The sequence below is a fragment of the Taudactylus pleione genome, unplaced genomic scaffold (assembly GCF_031769625.1).
Source record: "Taudactylus pleione unplaced genomic scaffold, aTauple2 ptg000391l, whole genome shotgun sequence".
In the NCBI taxonomy this organism is placed as follows: domain Eukaryota; kingdom Metazoa; phylum Chordata; class Amphibia; order Anura; family Myobatrachidae; genus Taudactylus; species Taudactylus pleione.
Window position 1 is genome coordinate 13,342,909 of NW_028284792.1, and position 22,002 is coordinate 13,364,910.

At 39.4% G+C, this 22,002-nt stretch overlaps 1 protein-coding gene across 1 annotated transcript in view; it reads left to right on the forward strand.

Moving 5' to 3' along the window:
* EDAR (ectodysplasin A receptor) overlaps positions 1-22,002 on the forward strand; it is a 132,639-nt gene that overhangs the window by 65,015 nt on the left and 45,622 nt on the right. Inside the window, exons 2-3 of the mRNA XM_088445865.1 lie at positions 17,012-17,085; positions 18,548-18,670. Of these exons, the coding sequence (XP_088301991.1) occupies positions 17,012-17,085; positions 18,548-18,670 (197 nt within the window). The remainder of the gene's footprint in view (positions 1-17,011; positions 17,086-18,547; positions 18,671-22,002) is intronic.

The following is a 22,002-nucleotide window of genomic DNA, read 5'->3' on the forward strand; positions in this document are numbered from 1 at the left end:
ACTTCCTCCCACTCCCGCATCCAAGATTTTGCCCATGCTGCTCCCTACCTTTGGAATGCTCTCCCTCTCCCTATCAGACTCTCCACCTCTCTACAAATCTTCAAATGGGCTCTCAAAACCCACTACTTCATCAAGGCCTTCCAGCTCTCATGCTAACCCACTTCATGCTCTTTCCTCCCTATCTTCCCCTCCTGTGCCACGCCTGTCTGTCTGCCCCTCCCATTTAGAATGTAAGCTCTCACGAGCAGGGACCTCTTCCCTCATGTGCTTCTCTTTACATTTTTTTCAACTCTTTACTCCTCATAAGGGCACCCAACACGTGACTGCCAACTCCCTGCTGCTTATTGTGAGTGTTTAATCACTATTGCAGCAATGTATATAAATCGTGTCCTTGTCCTGCACTGTAATGTACTGTAAGTTACTTGTTTCTTGTTCACTTACTAGTTCTATGTACTATGTAAGGCGCTGCGGAACACTTCTGGCGCCATATAAATAAAGGATAATTATAATAATAATGTGGACAGACAAAATGTCATGATTTTAGGGTTAGGGTTAGGCTGAGATCAGGGTTAGGGCTAGGCTGAGATCAGGGTTAGGGTTAGGCTGGGACTAGGGTTAGGGTTAGATTAGGAATATGGTTAGGCTGCACTCTGGGTTAGGGTTAGATTTAGGCTTAGATTTAAATTGAAATTCCATTCTGTCAACATTCTGGTCATGTTGACTTTATGTCAATATCAACATTGTGAATGTCAACCTGTTAAATGTCGATATTCAAACAATCATTCTGTTGACATTCTGAATGTCAACATAGTATATCACACCCGACTGTCCCATCTATAGCAATGGAAAAGAACACTAACCTGACACATTAACCTGTGTTGCCTACCTTACAGACAAAGCTGTATGAATAAGCAGTGTGATTTGGATCGTTTTTAGTTACACCATTACGCACCTCAGTTTAACGATATAACATTTTTCAAACTTAAGGAGAGGAGGACCAATCCAAAATTGGTCGTGAGGTCTGCATAATGTTTTGTGGGCAAAACCTTGTGACCAATCGGATATTCCCTTTTTACAATTGCCTACAGTACCAGCAGTTCTAAACGGAATACATATGATCTATGTAGGAGGAAATCCTGATCGTCAGAGGTAAGTACTGACTAACGTAATTTTTCGCCCTAACCCTGACCCTCCCTTAGGGGTGCCTAACCCTAACCTCCCCCCATGTACCTAACGCTAATCCCCCTCTAAGTGCCTAAACCTAACCCCCCCTTCCACGCTGCCTAAACCTTAGTCTCCTGGGGGGGTTCCTAACCCTAACTCCCCCTTCGCCTACCCTAAACCTAACCCTCCCGGGGGGGGTGCCTAACCCTAAGTCCCCCTCGGGAGCCCCTAACCTAACCCTCCCCCAGCAGCTGTCCATGCCCGGCTTACCTGCGATCGGGAAGCTGGGCGTCGGTCTCCCAGCGTAGGTAAAATGACCGGCATCGGGATCTCAACACCTGTCATTTAACCCTTGCCGGGATTAGACAGTCGGGAAGCCGGCGGTCAGGATTCCATCCATCGGCTTCCCGACTGCTTCCCGTTCTAAACACCTCTGGTGGTTCTGTAACAAACAGGCATACAGTCACTGGTTGCTGGGACTCAGGAAGCTGCTGGGAAGCCAGATAGTGGGAGATTATTCTACTTCTCTGGGATTAGACAAAAACAATATTACAGTATGTTACAATTCCAACACTACAGGTTATACTGAGACATTGCTGAGTATAAAGGTTCACACTTTAAGGTACAAATGAGCCCGTGTTTGGTTGTGAAAGTCAGTAATTCTAGATTTTACATTACACTGATTACATTCTGTAACCATAAATCATATGTACTTAGACTGATGGAGGCACTTGATTTTATTTTAAGCTTTATTTTAAATAATACTGTTCACCTTTTATATTTTATAAGATCTTTAAGTGCCTTAATCATCCTTAACTGTACTTGGTGAAAAAACTGCTTTAAACTATTCTTGGCTTTGCTAAATAAATAGTAGCAGATTAATGTGTAGCTTGCTGAGGATGCATTGATGTACTAATTCTCAATGTAATGGCCACCATAAATCTGTGATGGATTGGAGCAGTTCCCCGTTTTGCAGATGATTGGAGGAAAAAATTGACAATGTATGGGGTACACCAATCGCCAATTCCTACCAAAAAGTAATCGGAATCTGTAGATCAAGTTGCCCGACATGTTGGATTTCACTGACCAATGGTGGCTGTAGATTGCTAGAGTATGGTAATGATCAGCCGTTTTGACGACTGTTACTAGTAAAACAATGAGCATTTCACTAGTAGCAGATTTGTCTTTCCTGAAAATTATCTGCAAATCACTGAAAAAGATCTGTAATGTATGGGCGCAGATTGGTGGATTGGGGAATCTTTAGATTGGGAGAAAAAAAATCACAGAATCTGTGAATCATTTGTTTGTGATTGCTGATGTATGGGCCCCGTTAGGCAGGACAGTGTACGTAATATATCCATATGACCATGTTCTGATTCAGGTGTATGAAATGAACTAGATTATTTATTTCACCTACATCCATTAAGAACTGTTAACTCAGTTATTCCTTACAGTTTATTCTTGACTGGACCCTCCCCCACAGCATGTTTATACAATAATGATACAGCATTGGATTTGCTAAAGGAGAAGAACAATCTGTATGCCAGAATTAGCCAATAAACTAAACTCAACATATTTGTTACAATCAACATATAAAGATGAGCAGTAGTGTATTGCATCCAACACTTTGGGGATGCCCAAACCATTCTGCAGCTGCTCCCAACTACTCCTGAGTTCTGCCATGACATCATATGGATAGCCTGGCTTAGACAAGCACACTCTTTGCTATACAAGTAAGTTAATTTACTGCCTTCAAATTAGTGCACTTTAATTCATGCTGTTGGAGTAACATTGTGACCCAGCCAGTACATCATTATAATCCTTTCTCGGTCACGAGCTATGGCTTAAGAATACCTAAAATAGAGTTAAAAGGAAATCTAAGGCTAAAACATGTTGCTTGCTTTATGATCTCTAATTTATATAAAAATTCATATGCTGTAAGTTTTCGTGCCATATGACTTAGACATTCTGCCACGATTCAAACTTTTTCCTAAATGTTGCATCTATTTTACATCGTAGCAGCATACAAAGTTGCTCACAGTGTACCAGGCTCGATACATTAGTAAGTAATTGGTATAAAGTCACAGAATAAGCATAACAATACAGTATGTGGCATGGCACAGTGGAATGGCGCGTATCAAAACTGTCTTTTGCCTTTTCTAACCAGATTAGTGAGTCGCACTAGGAAGTACATGAAATGCCAGTGGTCAGTGTGTGACCTTGCATTGTACTTTGATTGCATTAGTTATGTAAATAAGATGCATATATTGAGCAAAAGTGTATGTGGACACTTCAGTATGTAGCTTTTTTATGCAGCTGGCATTGTAGGTTACGTTGTTCCTTAATTCATCTGAGAACAGAAATACATTGTGCTAATGGATGGAACATATATAAAAACTATTATTGTGTATCATCATTTGTGATAAAATTCAGTTATTGAAAACTGAGCTATCTTTGTTTAAAACAACATGCAGATAAACTGTGATAATAATAGCACCCATGAGAAGGTGGGTAGCTAGCACAGGTACAGTGGATTGGTAAAAGTCCCTGTTTTAAGTTACATATTTACAGTTAGAGCATTTCCAGACATGCCCACCTGGGTCCTAGACACAATCTTCACATCTGCAATGACTCCTACAGACATGAACAATGACTCATTTTAGAGCTCGATATGGCAATTATACATCCATACTACTGTTCTCATAATGCATTTTATATTATTTTATGAAAATACCATAAATATAAGTTTAGTGCACCTTTTCCTGTAATTAGATATGACTTTTTATTGGTTTGACAGTCATAAACTGCATAGTAACGTTTGAGAGTTAATTACTTACTATAACTAATTGTCCATCCATCATGTGCTGCTGCTGCTGCCATATAGGAACTAAATTATACTTTTTCTTATGTTAAATAGTATGTCTGCATGAGAGAGTCTGGTTACGGAGCACATTCACCAGGACAGATTGCAGAGTGTGGCACAGGAGATTCGAACCTTTTTTATCTTGTGACACTGCACTTATGTTGCCATGCCAGGGCCATAACTAGAAATATTAACGCCTGTGGCAAGATAAAGAACTGATCCTGTGAACTGTGATATTAGTGACACGCCTTTGTGGCCTGTAGTAAACCAAACATGAATCATGTGAATTGTTTTGTACTGTAAGTCGCTGTTGCCTTGGTTGCTCATTTGTTTATGTACTTTGTGAGGCGCTGCGGAACCCTTGTGGCGCCATATAAATAAAGGATAATAATAATAAAATGAGGATGTTTCATAGACAAAAAGGCAAAGCTTAATCGGGCTATTGAAAATGAAGGAGGCCCTGAGTGTGACTTTATGTTCCGATAGTTACAACGGAGACAAAGAGCAGAGGCCATCACTTCAATCCGTGCATAATTATGGATGTGGTTGGTGGTTGTATCCATAAATCCATAGTACATGATCCTGATTCCTTCTGCCACTGGATATGTTGCACAAATATAGGCAGAGAACAGGCACAAATATAGGCCGAGAACAGGCAGTGCATGTTCATGCAACAGGGGTTAATGCAAACCTGCAGAAACACACATACACACCTGTTTGGAGGCGTATCTTTTGTACCTATTAGAGGACAGGTGTGTGTATAATATATATATATACATATATATATATATATATGCTGATGATGATGATGACTTGGCATAAATCAGGCAGATACTGTATGCTGCTGATATGGCGTTAGATGCATCTCAAGCTCTTCATATGGGTGGAAATATGATATTTTTGCATACATTGCTTTTGACTAACTTACGCCTATTATTGTGATCAACTCCGCGTTAGCCGCATTGGGAGCATGAGAGTAGTTTCATTACTCTGACTACCTTGCCTTATCTGGTCAAAAACTGCTTTCTCCTTCAGTTAACGGAGAATATGTATCAAGTCTTGGGTTTTGGGGGAGGGATGTAATTAGCCGCAAAGTACCAAGTAAGGGGCTCTAGGCTCAATACCAAAATGTGTCCATTGGTTTACATTATTTACCTCCATAAATGGTTGCTTGCTTCCAACAACAGTGTTTCTTTCTTTTAGCATTCTGTGTATCTGGGTATACTAGCAGATTAGTAACACACATGCTGCATGGTCTGATTCATCATCTTAATAAGACTGGTAACCAGTAACAACCGAGTAGACAGGAAAATGCTGTACCTGTGGGGTTTATTTACTAAGCCCTGGACAGAGATAAAAGTACCAGCCAACCAGCTCCTAACTGTCATTTTTCAAACACAGCCTGTGACATGGCAGTTAGGAGCTGATTGGCTGGTACTTTACCTCTGTTCACTTTATCTCCAGCCAAGGCTTAGTAAATAGACCCCTGTGTTTCTAAAGTGTATCCAGCAATTTGGCATCAAATCTAGATGTCTGTTATTGCTACATCCCTAATTCTTAAAGGCTCCCATACATGGTGCGATTCCACCATGCGAGGCGATAGGGGATCCGTCATCCGACATATCGGGCAGTCCGCACACACAGTGCTATTGGGTGGCCAACCGCCCGATGAGCCAGCTCCCCCCTGTCTCACCTGCATAGCAATCCATGGGATCGCACATCGCTTCCCCTGATCTCATGGTCCTGCAGATAGATCAGGGAGTGCGATGTAGAACCCCACGGGAGCACGCTTGGCCCGATATCAGGGCCATACACGGTGCGATATAGCAGGCAAATCGCACCAGTCGGATCACCTGACATGGCTTTTTGTTCATCATCTGAACTTAGTGGGAGTATTTAATTTTCATGCTCTCATTTGTTGGGGTTATACATAGCTACAGTAAATAATGTTCTCATGTCCCCTTCTCCCACAACAAGTCCATCTCTTACAATGACACATAGCTCATGTTGCTGTCACTCAATAGACCCACTCTGTGGGATAGATCAAAGCCCCTATAAGCATATGGCCATTGCCTGGTGCTGTAAGCTGCCTGACCTGCAGTCCATGTCCTTGTACATAATGGCAACCAGTGACTACAGATAAAAGAATTGGCTTGAGCTCTGTTTTCTGACTTAGCTAAGAAAGAGGAGCTGCCAGACTGATTCACTTTTTCACTTCAGGATCTATCACCACTAACATCAGCGGCTTGTATATCATCCCTTGTATTCTTCAGCAGAGTGAGTATGAGCATAATTTGGGCTTATTCCGTTTTATGTTCACATATTTGTGTAATAGCTCATTTATTGGCTGTTTTGTCTGGTTTCTGTCACACTGACCTTACTTGTTGTGAAACGTTTATAAGGACTTGATAGTAGGAGACATAACTATCGCTGTGCAGCTTTAATGTTCATACTTAATAAGCAACACACGTAACTTATATATTTTCAAAATTATGTAGTTTGTGTATTAAACCTCCTCTGCAGGCGGTAATGATTTGCCACCATGCCAGCCTCTCACCCTAGGGCAATGGTTACCAACAGTGTAAGACATTAAGGACATATGGTTTCCTAAACACTAGATTAATTGCAGGTTCTATTAGTTAAGTAACAGTTTCTCAAAGACCTTTGTGTATTTCATTGCTAACTTTTTATGTGGGTGGAAAGGAGGCAGGGCTGCCAGATCCCTCACCTCACCAGTGTGCTGAGAGGATAAAAGGAAAAAGGCTTATGTTCAAACCCCAAAAAACTATTGCCTTGACTGGATAAATGCCTGCACTGCCAAGTAGCCTGGACCTCTGTCTCCTCTCCCTAAACTGTGTGTGTAAGTATTTCTGAGCACTAGCCAGTCACTTATCACTGCTTTATATCAGCTTATGTTTGTAGTACTGCACCGTTGGCATAAAGGGTATATCATATACATAAAGGGGTATTGGGGGTATACATAAAACAGCTATTGTGCAGACATATTTACAAGTTAGCAATAATCTATGTCACTTGTTTAGGTAGGTGTATAGAGAGGCTGGGTACCCTAAGTAGCAGAACATGTACACTATTCTATAAAAGCCTATGTTGTAATATTACAGGCCCAACAGAGTGTAATTGTATTATACGTTCATTGTTGTACATGTCTGACTGACAGCATAGTATCTGGAAGGAGGTGCAGTACAGAATGATCTGACAAGCAGCGTTCTGCTCTTGGTACAGGAAAAGAATCATCCTCTGTCTTTCCTGTCTTGTTATTGCTGGAAGCATTTATACTGGATATCAAACAATCTATTCAGTTCTTAAGTTACACAGTGTATGTATAAAACAATTTACATTTATAATGTTAGTGCACGTTAACTTGTTTGTGCAAAGCATACAATGTGCATACAGCAATGTGTATCTCTCAAGTTGTCATATGTTTCAATTATGAATGTATTATTATAAGTATAGTATTAAGTACAGATCAATACATGAATGAATATAATGTACCACGTGAGTTATTTATGGTATACTCTAACATAATTTGCCTTTGATTTACACCTATCACTATTTTCTTTCAGATGATAAGCACAAAATAACACATTCTCAAAAGTGGACCTAAAGGTTCTAAGACAGATGAATAAACTTATTTTATGATATTTTACATAATATAATCTTAGCATTAAATCTGACTCTCCAATACAATTTTTTTTCAGAGAAAAATATAGATGTCTGAAAGAACAGTGTATATAACTGACAGTTAAATATGTTACTGTAATGCTTCACCACTTTTGAGAAATCCCTGTCACATCAGTGTAGTACAGTATGTCACATCTGTGTAGTGCTGTACGTCACATCAGTGTAGTACAGTACATCACATCAGTGTAGTACAGTACGTCACATCAGTGTAGTGCTGTACGTCACATCAGTGTAGTGCTGTACGTCACATCAGTGTAGTACAGTACGTCACATCAGTGTAGTGCTGTATGTCACATCAGTGTAGTGCTGTACGTCACATCAGTGTAGTGCTGTAAGTCACATCAGTGTAGTACTGTACGTCACATCAGTGTAGTGCTGTACGTCACATCAGTGTAGTGCTGTACGTCACATCAGTGTAGTGCAGTAAGTCACATCAGTGTAGTACAGTATGTTACATCAGTGTAGTACAGTATGTCACATCAGTGTAGTGCTGTACGTCCCATCAGTGTAGTGCTGTACGTCACATCAGTGTAGTACAGTATGTCACATCAGTGTAGTGCTGTACGTCACATCAGTGTAGTGCTGTACGTCACATCAGTGTAGGGCTGTACGTCACATCAGTGTAGCGCTGTACGTCACATCAGTGTAGCGCTGTACGTCACATCAGTGAAGTGCTGTATGTGACATCAGTGTAGTGCTGTATGTCACATCAGTGTAGTACTGTATGTCACATCAGTGTAGTACTGTACGTCACATCAGTGTAGTACAGTATGTCACATCAGTGTAGTGCTGTAAGTCACATCAGTGTAGTACAGTACGTCACATCAGTGTAGTACAGTATGTCACATCAGTGTAGTACTGTACGTCACATCAGTGTAGTACAGTATGTCACATCAGTGTAGTACAGTACGTAACATCAGTGTAGTACAGTACGTCACATCAGTGTAGTACTGTATGTCACATCAGTGTAGTACTGTACGTCACATCAGTGTAGTACAGTACGTCACATCAGTGTAGTACAGTATGTCACATCAGTGTAGTACAGTATGTCACATCAGTGTAGTAAAGTATGTCACAAAACGCACTTTGATAAGATGAAATTAGAGCAGCGCAGAACCCTGATTTGTGACAGTATAACTGGGGGAGTGGTGTGTGATGGAGGAAATCCTCTACATTTTTTCACTACATTCCCAACTCTTTCATCTATAAATTAGTACAACAAGGTTGAATGTGTTCTAAGCTACACATCTTTTACCTATTTAGTTTTATCTCTACATTTTTATATAGGTTATGAGCACAGTGCTTCACAAGTGTGCTGATGTGTTATTTATTGAAGAATTAGATCCGGAGTAAGCCAGTATTCTTCAAAGCATTGAGGTAAATATTCCCAATGCCACTCCTCTGCCAAGACAATTTACCTGCACTGCGATTCCTCTGATCTCTTTCATTCCTGACATTTGTGCGGAACCTTCTGAGAAACGTAACCCAAGGCACAAAGGAGGGTGCATCCAGTATTTGTACAGATTACTGTGTTACTTGCACACACCCGCTTACCGTGGCCATAATGTACATGGTCAAGCTAATGTGGGGGACTTAACATTATTCTCTAGGGGGCGGATTTGATGTAAATACAAGTGCATTTCCACAACATGGAATATAAAAATATTTGGAAGATTAAGGAGCACATCCGGCCACATTATCACCTGTGCCATGCTGTAATGATAGGGACACAAATGCTCACTTTTTTGCATGTAGGGAAATTACCACCAGTTTTTGAAAGTAATGCACAAATTCTTGGTAGCTTTACTTTTATATTATTACAATTTAGAGTTAAGCAAGGGTATGCCCTCTTCCCAACTCTAAGGGTGGGTACATGCTAGAACGACCAGCAATCTTGCCAATGGTCAGGGCGGTTACCCTTCGCCCCAGACCATGCAAGATTGCTGGTACACACTAGGAAGATTTAACAATGGAACGATCACTCATTCTGCCCTTCATTAAACTACACAGCTCCGCATGCTATAATGTGTGATTGGCCGTGCAGGACAACCAATCACACAAATAGCCTGCGACCCGAGGGAGCGTGCAATTGGGCTACACACTGCACAATTTTTTTTATATTTCTTGTGGTTTATATATTGTTTTATCCTAAGTAATATATTCAGCGCAGAATTTTTCCCCCTTTTTTTCTTCACACCCTGCACAATATGCCTGATTTGTCATTCCGATTTGCCCAAATCGGGCAATATCATGTAAATGTGTGCCCATCCTAATTCTGTCTGCACCATTTTAAATTTACTGACCTCAATGGTACATAGTTTTGCCAAACTACAACATTCTGCCAAAGTACAAAATTCGTATCACCCTAGATTATGAAAGTTTGACTCAGGATATAGTGGCGTGGTCACAGCATACAGGGGCATGGACATATCAAAGTTTGTTTAACTTTACTGCCACTTACTCTTCTCCTACCACACCCCTGACTTGCTACACTCACCAGAGGCATTCTGCCCCAGCTGTGTGTAACTATGGACAAGCCTCCTAAATTCCCCTGAGTTGGAGCAAACAAGACTGCAGGAGAGTGGGACAGTCCTCTCAAATCCCTACAAAAATATCTCAGTAAAAACAATAAATAAAAAATATCTATAATAGAATTGTAAAAGTTCTGTCCTGTCTCTCCAATGTGCACACAGTGGAAGCCTGCAAGAGAGATGGGACAGACTTGGGAGAGGAGGACTAGCCAGTAGTCACTGACGTAAGTATGGGAGTGGAGGAGGGGTAGCGGGTCAGAGCACCGGGGATGTCAGGATGGAGCGGTGTGGAGACAGCAGAGCGGGGATGAGGCCAGCCAGAGACTGAGGTGACCTGGCATATGCCATGTCCTTTATACTAGTATATAATTTTAACATAATTAGCAAATTCAAAGTGCTCTCCGGTACCTCTGTGAATACTATACCACAGCCGTCCTTATTAGATAGGCTTTCCCATGGTTGGAATTGAACCCATGACTCCAGTGCTGTGAAGATAATCATAGCACCACTGTGCTCATCAGGGCTCTTTGCCATATCATAAATAGAACCTTTATTGTGATTGTTTGGAGATACTCTAACAGTGTCTGTGACCCATAATTTGCAGAGACTACAGCAGATAGTCTTTATCTCGTTACTGAAAAAAAAAAGTAGAATTGTAACATGTTTAGTTATTGAGTAAATATTTCCGTGCACACCACATATTTTGTAACTACTTGCAGCATCAGGCATAGTGCTGCTGCAGCACTGACGCACACTGTGAGCTGCACTGCGTACAGACACCAAGCTGACACCAGGACATTAGTAGCTGGGAAGGAGGGAAGCCCTGCACCAGCACTGGGGACACATAAATGGTGGGCCGGAGCTCTGGTAGCAGCAAATGGAAGAACCACATTGGATCCAATGACAGCTATGTTTAGGCATAGTGCCCTGCTAGACACACATTTATAGAACTATGGTCATCTCATGCCTGGAATCAAACCTGGCAAAATACACGGTGTCCTCCTACGCCCAATTCTGCATAAGTGCTTAAAGACTACATAAAACTAATATGAGATACATAAAATGTTTCACAGGAACTTGCTTGTTACCAAGGAAAGAGAAGATTTGTTTCTTTGTTGTATGGATACCATAATCTATATTATTAGCATTAATTTTATATATATATATATATATATATGTATATATGGGTATTTTTTGTGTCGTAGTGCTACTAATTCATTTGTGATAACTAGGGATGTGCAGGCTCGGTTCTACTCGGTTCCGTTCTGTTTTTTTTACCAAATCTTATTGGGTTTCAGCTGTCACGAGTTTTGGATAGCCAATAAGATTCGGTAAAAAAAACCGAACGGAACCGAGTAGAACCGAGCCTGCACATCCCTAGTGATAACACACGAGTGTCAAATACATAACAGAAAGGTTTTACATACATATATGCAGGTAACAGACCAAGCCTTATGGTACAGTACCCTATATGCCTATACATTCTAACAATATGCAGTGAAGTGACATACTTAACCAAAGCTATAGGAATCAAGGTTTAAGAAACATTTGCTGAGAATTTGCAGATGTCTAAACGTTGCTGTAATTCTAACAACTCTCTAGTTCCTGACTCACACCATTGTCATTTCTGATTATATTCATACACTTAAAACTTCTGTTTTCTCCACTAAGTTTAAGGGGCCTATGTATCAAAGCTTGATGAGAGAGAAAATTGTGAGATATAAATGAGCAACCAATCAGCTTCTAACTTACATTTTATAGCCTGTGTTTGGACAATGACAGTTAGGAGCTGATTGGTTAATACTTTTTCTCACCATTTTATCTCTCATCAAGCTTTGATACATAGGCCCCTTAATACATTAATCTAACATAATCAGATAAACAGATACTTTATGTATATACTGTACAGCAATAAGATAATGTCTCCTATCAATGTTCATAAAACATATAGATATATTTATCACAAGGAGCTTTTATTCAGAGGTAGGGACACTTATTAGAGCATTGTATGCCTGCAGGCAGAGCTGTGGCTAGACGCGTGGGAAGCACCTACCCCTAAAGTGTTACTGATGATGCACACCTGGTTCACCTTATGCCCTGAGGATGTACTTTCTACACCACAATTTCCTGCTTTCTCCTTTTAGTCTAAATTCAAAAAACTTTGCTAGCAAGAGAGATTTATAATGTGTAAAGCCACCCATATAAGCCAGTTCAGAAAAGCAATTAATGGAGGCAGTTGTGTTGTTGGGAACATTTATACAATTCATTCATTCATTCATTCATTCATTATGATATTAAGAGAGACACCTTTAAAAATAAATATATATGAATATGTGTATTTGTGAGCATGACATAGTATCTGAAAAACCAATAAGTTTTGCTACAAGTGAAGCCCCAGCATGATAAATACAAGCGAAATTTCCATCTGTACTGCTGCAATAAACTGCAAATCAGAGTGTTAGTTTGCGTTTGATGTTAGTAAATAGGCCCCTAAATCCTGTAAACAAAATATATGCTACCAAAAATCCGATGGACCTCCCGATCCCCCTGCAGAGAAACATTTAGAGAAGGCAACTCTCCCAGATTGGCCGCTGACCCCCTTGCCCCCCTCCCACCCATCTTATGCTCTATAAGTGGGTGCCACTTATAGAGCAAAAATGGGCGGTCTGGGTGGGGCGATGACGCGATTTGTGCTGAATTGCGTCATTCTAGCCCCGCTTCCTGCTTTACAATGCCAGTAATACCAGCATTGTAAAGTGGAGGCGGGCCATGATGACACGATTACGCCTCCAAGCCCCCACTCCGCCCACTTATGCCACGCACCCTGCTGCACAGACCTGGCTGCCCCCTCCCAGAGGTGGCAGACATAAAGTCGGTAAGTATGACTAAAGGGCAGATTTATCATAGGGAGATCAGTCCTATTGCTGACAGAATACATAAGACTTGGTAGTTAATTAGGATTTTTGATTTGTCCTATACATGAAAGGGTTACCGCCGGTGATTACACTGCTATATCCTATCCCCATCCTTAGAAATAAATAATGGCCAACTTCCTAGTATCTTTTGGTTTCCGTTATTTTAATGATTCATTTCTCCACATTTATAATGTCTTAAGAATTTTTTCCAAACACATTTTCAGACTCACAAAATGTTTTATTGTCATTTATGCATAATTAAACTAGGTGATGGGCATAATCTAAGCACATTACTCTTTGATTCATTATTCATTGACTCATGCATTAGTCCATAAGCAGCCAAAGTGAAATAAAACTAGCAAATGTGCGTGGACTTCTCACATTAAATTCAATACTGGAAATCAGGAAGAGATAACTATATCTGCATCAAAAACGCTGGGCGAACGTTATATAAAGGGGAGAATCATTTTCTTGGGAAAGCTGCTTTATCACTAGCGCTGCCTTGGTGAGCTCTGAATACTAAAGTAAGGCAAAATATTATTTATTGGGGGACTGAATGATAAATAGACCCCTAAAAATATCTATCAGGAAAATTCTGGTGTGTCCTCTAACTACTATGAGGGTTTTACTTGCATCAGGTTACATACTAATGAGCTCATTTGCAAAAGCACTGCAGTAATGGAATAATTACTGCCAGCAATGAACGTTTGCTGTTAAAGGCTAATGTACACCTAATGCCAATTTTGACACAAGAACAATTCTTTCTGTTTTCACAGCTGCCACAATTTGAAACTGTGCGTCCAACATACATGAAAAGCAATGCTGTGTGTAACCTTCACTCAAATAGACTGTGACTATATTTCCTCAAGACCCGCCCATACATCCTGATTTTCCCAGGGCAGTCCTATTTTCACCAGGAAATGGGGAGTGATTTACTGTTAAAATACTCAACCAAAAATGGCTATTGATCAGTTGATTGGTTATGGTGGATCTGGGTGTGGCCTCTTTTGTCCCAGGTTTCCAATCAGAAATGTTGATAGGTATACCACCATCATAGACTGCCATAGAAAAGCCCATAGCATCCCACCTTTATGAAATTTAAAAAAATTATAACCCTCGTATACCAAATGCTTATGTTTTTTTTTATATGAAACAATAAATAATACAGTATCAGTTTGAAAAGTGTAAGCAGTATGTTAAAAATTGGCACGGTGCCACCCCTACACACCTGGGGTTACTGGGTATTAACATTAACACATCTCTGCATCTGTTGGTGGATTTCTTAAAGGCATAATTTTAGCTATATTCTAAACGCACAAATAGGGAAACACTACAATATGGTGTGTATGCAATCTCCATATTTCATCATTAAAGCTTCTTGTTCATAATGTTGTCAGGACTCGCTGGAAATAGATTATTAGACTACGGGTAGGCAGTAGACTTGCACAATACTGTGGCACAAATTACTTCTCTCTAGTTTTTCTGTAGTGTATGGGTTAAACAAATATCTTTTAATTACCCTGATTTGGATTTATTTCAAAATAACCAACATTAATTGGAGACAGGCATTAGCCAAATGAAACACACTTCACAGCTTCTATCGAAGAAGTGCACACTTTGCACTTTCATGAAAGAAAGCCTACACTTCTGCTAATGTAAAAAAAAACTGCATGCAAAGAAAGGAAGAATGGAATTGGCTCCTCTCACTTTGTTAATCCAGTTAAACAAATTGGCTTACGGAACAGCTTACTCTTACCTCAGTTACTTGTTATAACTAGCCTAATAGCTCTAAGGAAAAGAGTAAGAAAAATCCATGTATTAAGATATAATCTCTAATCACTCTAGTAAAGTGTCCGTTAAATTATTGCTAAAATGCAAATTGATCCAATATAAAAAGTCTTCAGTGGTATCTTACAGTAGCGCATAGTGGTATCTTACAGTAATTTACAGTAGCGCATAGTGGTATCTTACAGTAATTTACAGTAGTATATAGTGGTATTTTACAGTAATTTCCAGTAGTATATAGTGGTATTTTACAGTAATTTCCAGTAGGAAACAGTGGTATATTACATTCATTTAAAGTAGGGCATAGTGTCTTACAGTAGTGCATAATGGTATCTCACAGTAATTTACAGTAGGGAATATGGGTATTTTACATTAATTTCCAGTAGGAAACAGTGGTATATTACAGTAATTTATAGTAGGGCACAGTATCTTACAGTAACTTACAGTAAAGCATAGTGGTATCTCACAGTAATTTAAAGTAGTGTATAGTGGTAATTTACAATCATTTCCAGTATGGAACAGTGTTATATTACAGTAATTTACAGTAAGGCACAGTATCTTACAGTAACTTACAGTAGTGCATAGTGGTATCTCACAGTAATTTACAGTAGTGTATAGTGGTACTATACAATCATTTCCAGTATGGAACAGTGGTATATTACAGTAATTTACAGTAGTGTATAGTGGTACTATACAATCATTTCCAGTATGGAACAGTGTTATATTACAGTAATTTACAGTAGTGCATAGTGGTATCTCACAGTAATTTACAGTAGTGTATAGTGGTACTATACAATCATTTCCAGTATGGAACAGTGGTATATTACAGTAATTTACAGTAGGGCACAGTATCTTGCAGTAGTGCATAGTGGTATCATAGCGTAACTTACCATAATGCACAGTGGTATATAACAGTAACTATTAGTAGTATTTTACAGTAGTGCATAGTGTTATCATACAGTAATTTACTGTAACGCACAGTGGTATATTACAGTAACTTACATTAGGACACAGTAGAATCTTACAGTAGTGCATAGTGGTATCATACAGTAACTTACCATAATACACAGTGGTATATTACAGTAAAATACAGTAGTGTATAGTGGTATCAGACAGTAACTTACCGTAATGCACAGTGGTATATTACAGTAAAATACAGTAGTGTATAGTGGTATCAGACAGTAACTTACCGTAATGCACAGTGGTATATCAGAGTAAATTACAGTAGGGCAGAGTAGTATTTTATAGTAATGCATAGTAGTATCTTATAATAACTTACAGTAGTGTATAGTGGTATATTGCAGTAATTTACAGTAGGGCACAGTAGTATCTTTGGAGACCTGGCGGCATCGGGACTGGCCCCGACATAAAGGGGTGAAAAGGGCAGTGATGTGATGAGGGCAACCAATAATGTTGTGCCTAGGGGTGGCACAGTGGCAGCTTACATTAATGCACAGTGATATTTACCAGTAACTTACAGTAGTGCAAAGAGAAACAGTGTACCCGATGTGACCAGCAAGATGTTAAGTTCTGTTAAAGTTAGGTGCACCATGAGGTAGTCTGGGGAAATCGGACGAGCAGCCACACCAACAAGATGGCATCATGGTCATGCCTCCTTCAGCAACATAGGGCCCCGGCATTGACAACAGGGCATTGGTGTGCCCGCACACTTGGCAATTACCAAAATGACTCCTGGTGACCCTAGTTAAAGTGCACCGGTCATCTTACACAAGGGCGTAACTGTCAAAAGTCCATATGGACAGTCATCACTAGGTAATACATGGGGTTTGCTGAACCAGAAGCAGTGTAACACTTTATCAGATTTCATTGCTGAGCCATAAAGCCAAAAAGGTGCAAAATATGTCAGTCGCTATAAAAATGGTAATACATAGGAATAGCTTGCTTACTGCCTAAGACTTTCCAATGTAAAATATGTGCATGGGTTATCACACAAATAAGAATTATGAAGAACAGACATACTTATATTTGTCATTAGTACGGACTATCCAAATACTTTATCACCACTGTTTTATTTATTTATGTTTTTATAGGTGGGAAACAACTTATCAGGAATATGAGCAAACAAAGTGGCAGTAAATGGAACCGTATATTCCCATTTCTAATGGTAAGTATTTTCTTAATATTTTTTATTCATTAACAATGTGTTATACAGCAGCTACTGTACACTGTTAGGAAAAAAAAAAAATTTTTAAATGTATTATCTAACCATTTACTATTTGTTTTTACTGTATTAGAGAATAATTGGAGACATTTACATTAAATTGTAGAATTTAGTTCCACGCGTGTGGGAATCAGAATTCCATGGAACCATTTTACCATTCAGACAACTCTGCTATTTTGTGACAAAGCCCAATGTCTCCTTAGCTGGGATACCCCAGTGCCGTAGCTCTCACTGGATTAAAGTAGTGCTTGAATAGATAGGATCACATGAGTCAATTTCCTCTCCCATCTGCCAGATGCTGTTAGTGCACAAGTGAATTCTGGACAAAAAAAAAGACCAGGGTAGATGTGTTCCTTAAAATTGCTATTTGAAATTCTATATATATATTTAATACAATTTATTTCTGATTATGGCCAAACTGTGACAACCAGCCGTGCCATGTATAATAATATGTTTAGTGTTACAGATCGGAGCCCAGAGCTATAAAGGATCCTAAAGTTTCCCTATATACCCTCAATAGTGGAAATATTGTGGTGTTCTATAATATTGGGTGCCCTTACTGGAACATTATCCTTCTAATATATTTACAGAAGGACCAGAGCAAATCACTTTATATCAATATAACTGACTGAGGGCCTGATTCACAGATGGTTTATAATGCAGCTGCGGTTGTAGCCTTTCTCCTAATAGCAGTTGTGGGAATATGCAAATGCTAATCTCAGCCTTCCCTTTGTGCTCCTTGGTGCGATGAAGTGTACTACCGGTGAGACTCCCACATTCAGGCTCCGTAGCTTACTAATTTGTGATGGAGATTCTAAACAACTCCAACATTGGCGCAATATCAACATTTGTAGTAGCCTGGGGCCTAGTCTAGCTACTCTCCACAAGTAGATATGTGATTGAGAATGCAGCGGCTTTACCAGACACGCCCGTAACATTCCCATAACACCCATGAAAAGGCCCCCTTTTCCGACCACTTTATGTCACCTCTCAATCTCCACCCTGATACGCCCAGGAATCAGAAACCCCTTCGCAAGTGCTAGCGATGCCATACTAAATTGTGAAGGTCATAAGACATTTGGTTTCACGCGAGCGCCGTAAGCGATTTCTGGACTTTTCATGCATGCACAGTAGCAAAACATCGCTCAACTGTGTAAACATTGGCACTCCATCTCTGAATTAGGCCATGAGCCTGTTTAGCTGTGACTGAGAATGATAGACTGCCACATGGTGTCTACATGAAGGTGCTTGGAGTTGACCTTGCAGAAATATGATTGTCAGAAAGGAGACCATTGTCAGTACACTGTCCCTAGTGTTTTATCACCAGTCACTGCGTGTACAAAGCCATCCTTAGATTACTGTTGTGACCTGCATTCAATCTTGTGGCTTCCTCTTTTTCTTCCAGGTATCCTTGGTGTATTCAGCATTAGCGGAGTATTCTAATTGTGGTGAAAATGAATATTATAACCAGACAACGGGCTTGTGCCATAGCTGTCCAGAGTGTGAGCCAGGTGAAGAGCCATATAATGTAAGTTAGCCACCCTAACGATGCCTTGGAGAGTCAATGAAGAACACATACATAACAGATATAAGTGTGGATTCTTTACATTTTTAAAACAATAAGGTTTTTTTTGCATTCTTTTTAAGAACCGATAACATATAACAAGTTGAAGTCAATAGCAATTTAAGCACAATATTAAAACTATAAGGGGTATATTTACTAAAGTGCTAGTTTTTAGAACTAGAGATGTTGCCCATAGCTAGAATCTTATTGGTTGCTATGAATCATACTTGCCTACATTCCTGGAAGTCACGGGAGCCTCACGATTTTTTTTCAGGTAGCCCCTTGCAAGCGTAGGCAGATCTCCTGCATCCTGTCCTCTTTCTAGTGAAGCGGGCAGGATGGGGCGATTTAATGGGGAATTTGCGGGTCCATAGGGAGGGAGCGGGGCTAAACAAAACATATTGCATCATTTAGTCCCACCCCCTCCTCATGGTCCCACAAATCGCGGACCTTTCCGGGAAAGGGGTGGGCCTTAATTACAACCACAGCTCGGCCCCGCCCCCCAAACTGGCCAGAAATAAGTCCTCTCCCGGAAAGCAACTTTACAAAGTTGGTAAGTATGCTATGAATAACATCTCCACTTCTAATAACCTGCACTTTAGTAAATATACCCCTAGTGTTAGAACAAGCTGCAAAACTAAAATGATCAAGTCATCGGAGCATTTATATGACTATATAAGTATTTTTATGAACTATTGTACAGAAATATACAATGTTTGATTGTGAAAGTGCATTTTACACACATTGTAGCACAAAAATGTTAAAAAGTACATTAGTGTGTTTTTCACAATGTTAATTCTGGGGCGTGTTTTAACACTATTACAATTTTGTTTGCTGGAGTAGCAATACTAATATATTTAGGACTTAAATAGGGATAAGTAAATATGCAACATGTACTGTACATAGGGGGTGATTCAGAGTTGTACGCTGATCACATTGCTGCGTGATCTTTGGACACAGGAACAATGCAAAATATGGTAATGTCGCAGTAGACGTCAGAAAAAAAAAGACGCCTCCTGACGGCATCGCAGATTCGAGTGCTGTGTCTTACAATCAAGAAGTTGTGAAAACTAGTATGATAATGGAAATACCGATAACATTTGTCTTGTTACAAAAAGTTTAACAAAAATAGTCCTATAAAGTGCAGTACAGGTTGAGTCTCCCATATCCAAAATGCTTGGGACCAGGGGTATTTTGGATAACGGAATATTCCGTATTTTGGAATATTTGCATATCATAATTAAATATGTTGGGAATGGGACCCCAATATACACACAGTCTGCAGGTAATTTTATACAATATTTTCAATAATTTTGTGGCTCAAGCAAAGTTTGTGTACAGAAATGAAATTCATTTATGTGTTATATATACCTTATACACAAAGCCTGTAGGTAATTTTATACAATATTTTTAATAATTTGTGCCTTAGACAAAGTGTGTGTACATTGAACCATCAAAAATCAAAGGTTTAATTATCTAGGTCATGCCAAAATGATTCCGTATTTCGGAATATTTGAATATGGGAGACTCAACCTGTATAAAGTAGAGGTTTTAAAAGTCCTTCAATAAAGATAGCTAATATATTATATTGATTTTTTTTTAAAAAAAATTTTAAATAATATTTTATTCAAAAGATGAAAAGCAATATACAGTGGAACCCACACAGGGGGCCATTACAACAAGTGCGATACAACAACAATCGGAGAAAGAAATTAAAATCACACATGCATAATATTAGTTGCATAAACTAGTTTCATCTAGATTTTATAATATTGATAAGAAATCGAGAAAAGAAAAAGAGATTAACACAATAAAAGAGAAAGTAGTGTGGCATGGCAATCCACAGCGAAAGGGGGAAGAGAGGAAAGAAGAAACAGGAAAAAGGATAAAGATTGTGACCCAAATGGATTCCTGAAAAACTCTAACTACATCTGACAAACCAGATGTATGTATAGAAATAATAGAACTAATAAAGAGCATCTTTATGACCAGGTGTTATAGAAATGCTGGCGGTGTCTGAAAATTTATAGTCCAAGGATTCCATATTTTAATAAACCTTTTGGAAGAGTTGCATAAGATACTCGTCATGTGTTCCATAGAATATATATGTGCCACACTTTAGCTATGATCTCTCTTACTGTAGGGACCAAGCTGCAGTGATGCTACATGTAATAGCTGAGATTACATGTTGAATAAGTTTATGTTGGTGACAAGTGGCATCTGGTACACATAACTGGCAGTAAAAAATGCTTAGGATTGAAAGGGATGTTAAGACCAACTATAGTGTGAAGAAGGGATCTAATCGCAATTAAAAAAAGAACAAGATTAGGACAGGACCACCAAGTGTGCAGAAAAGTTCCAATATCAGTGCCACATCTCCAACACAAATTAGAGGTAGTCTAATAGGTAGCCTTGAAGGGACATAATATATCTGACATCTGTAAAAGAGTTTATAAGCATTTTCTGTGATACGTACACAAATGGCACTGGAAGCTATGCTAGTTGCAATATCAGGCCAATCCTCACTATCCCGGGTTTCACCTATATCTGCCTCCCAAGCCAATTCATGTGGGTCTTTTAAATCAGAGTCTGAGTGTGAAAGCTCAGAATATAATGTTGAAATAAGACCTTTTGCCCTGGTAACACAAAGGGTTAATGATACACAGACGGAAAGTGGTCTGCTTGGCAGCCGATGTTTCATGGTGGAGTGAAAATGTCTTATCTGTAAATATTGCTAAAAGTTTTTGGGTGGTATATTGAATTTATTTTGTATGTCTGCAAAAGTGGGGAACATCGGATCTTAGGTAATGTCATTCAAAACTCTAATCCCCCCAGTTTGCCAGCACTTAAAAGAAGCAGAGCGACAGCCAGAACGAAAGACCGGATTATTAAATAGAGGAACTATGGGGCTCGGTTGTGGTGCAATATGACATCGTCTATTAGTAAAATCCCATGTTTCTAGAGAAAGTGATATGACCAGATGAGATAACACAACCTTAGGTTTAGACACCCGAGAAAGCCATAATAGAGAAGAAGGCGAGTCTACTCATAAAGTGTTCGCTTCAATCATAACCCAAACTCTCTCAGTTTTCGGTTGGCTCCACAAAACACACTGGGCAAGCCTAGCTACAAGGTAGTAAAGTTTAATGTTTGTGAGACCTAGACCATCTCTAGAGGTATGTTTTTGTAAAATATCATGTTGAAACCGAGGACGCTTTTTAGACCATATAAACTGGGAGGTGATATGATGTAGGTATTTGTAAACATATGGAGGAACTCGTACTGGCAAGGAATGA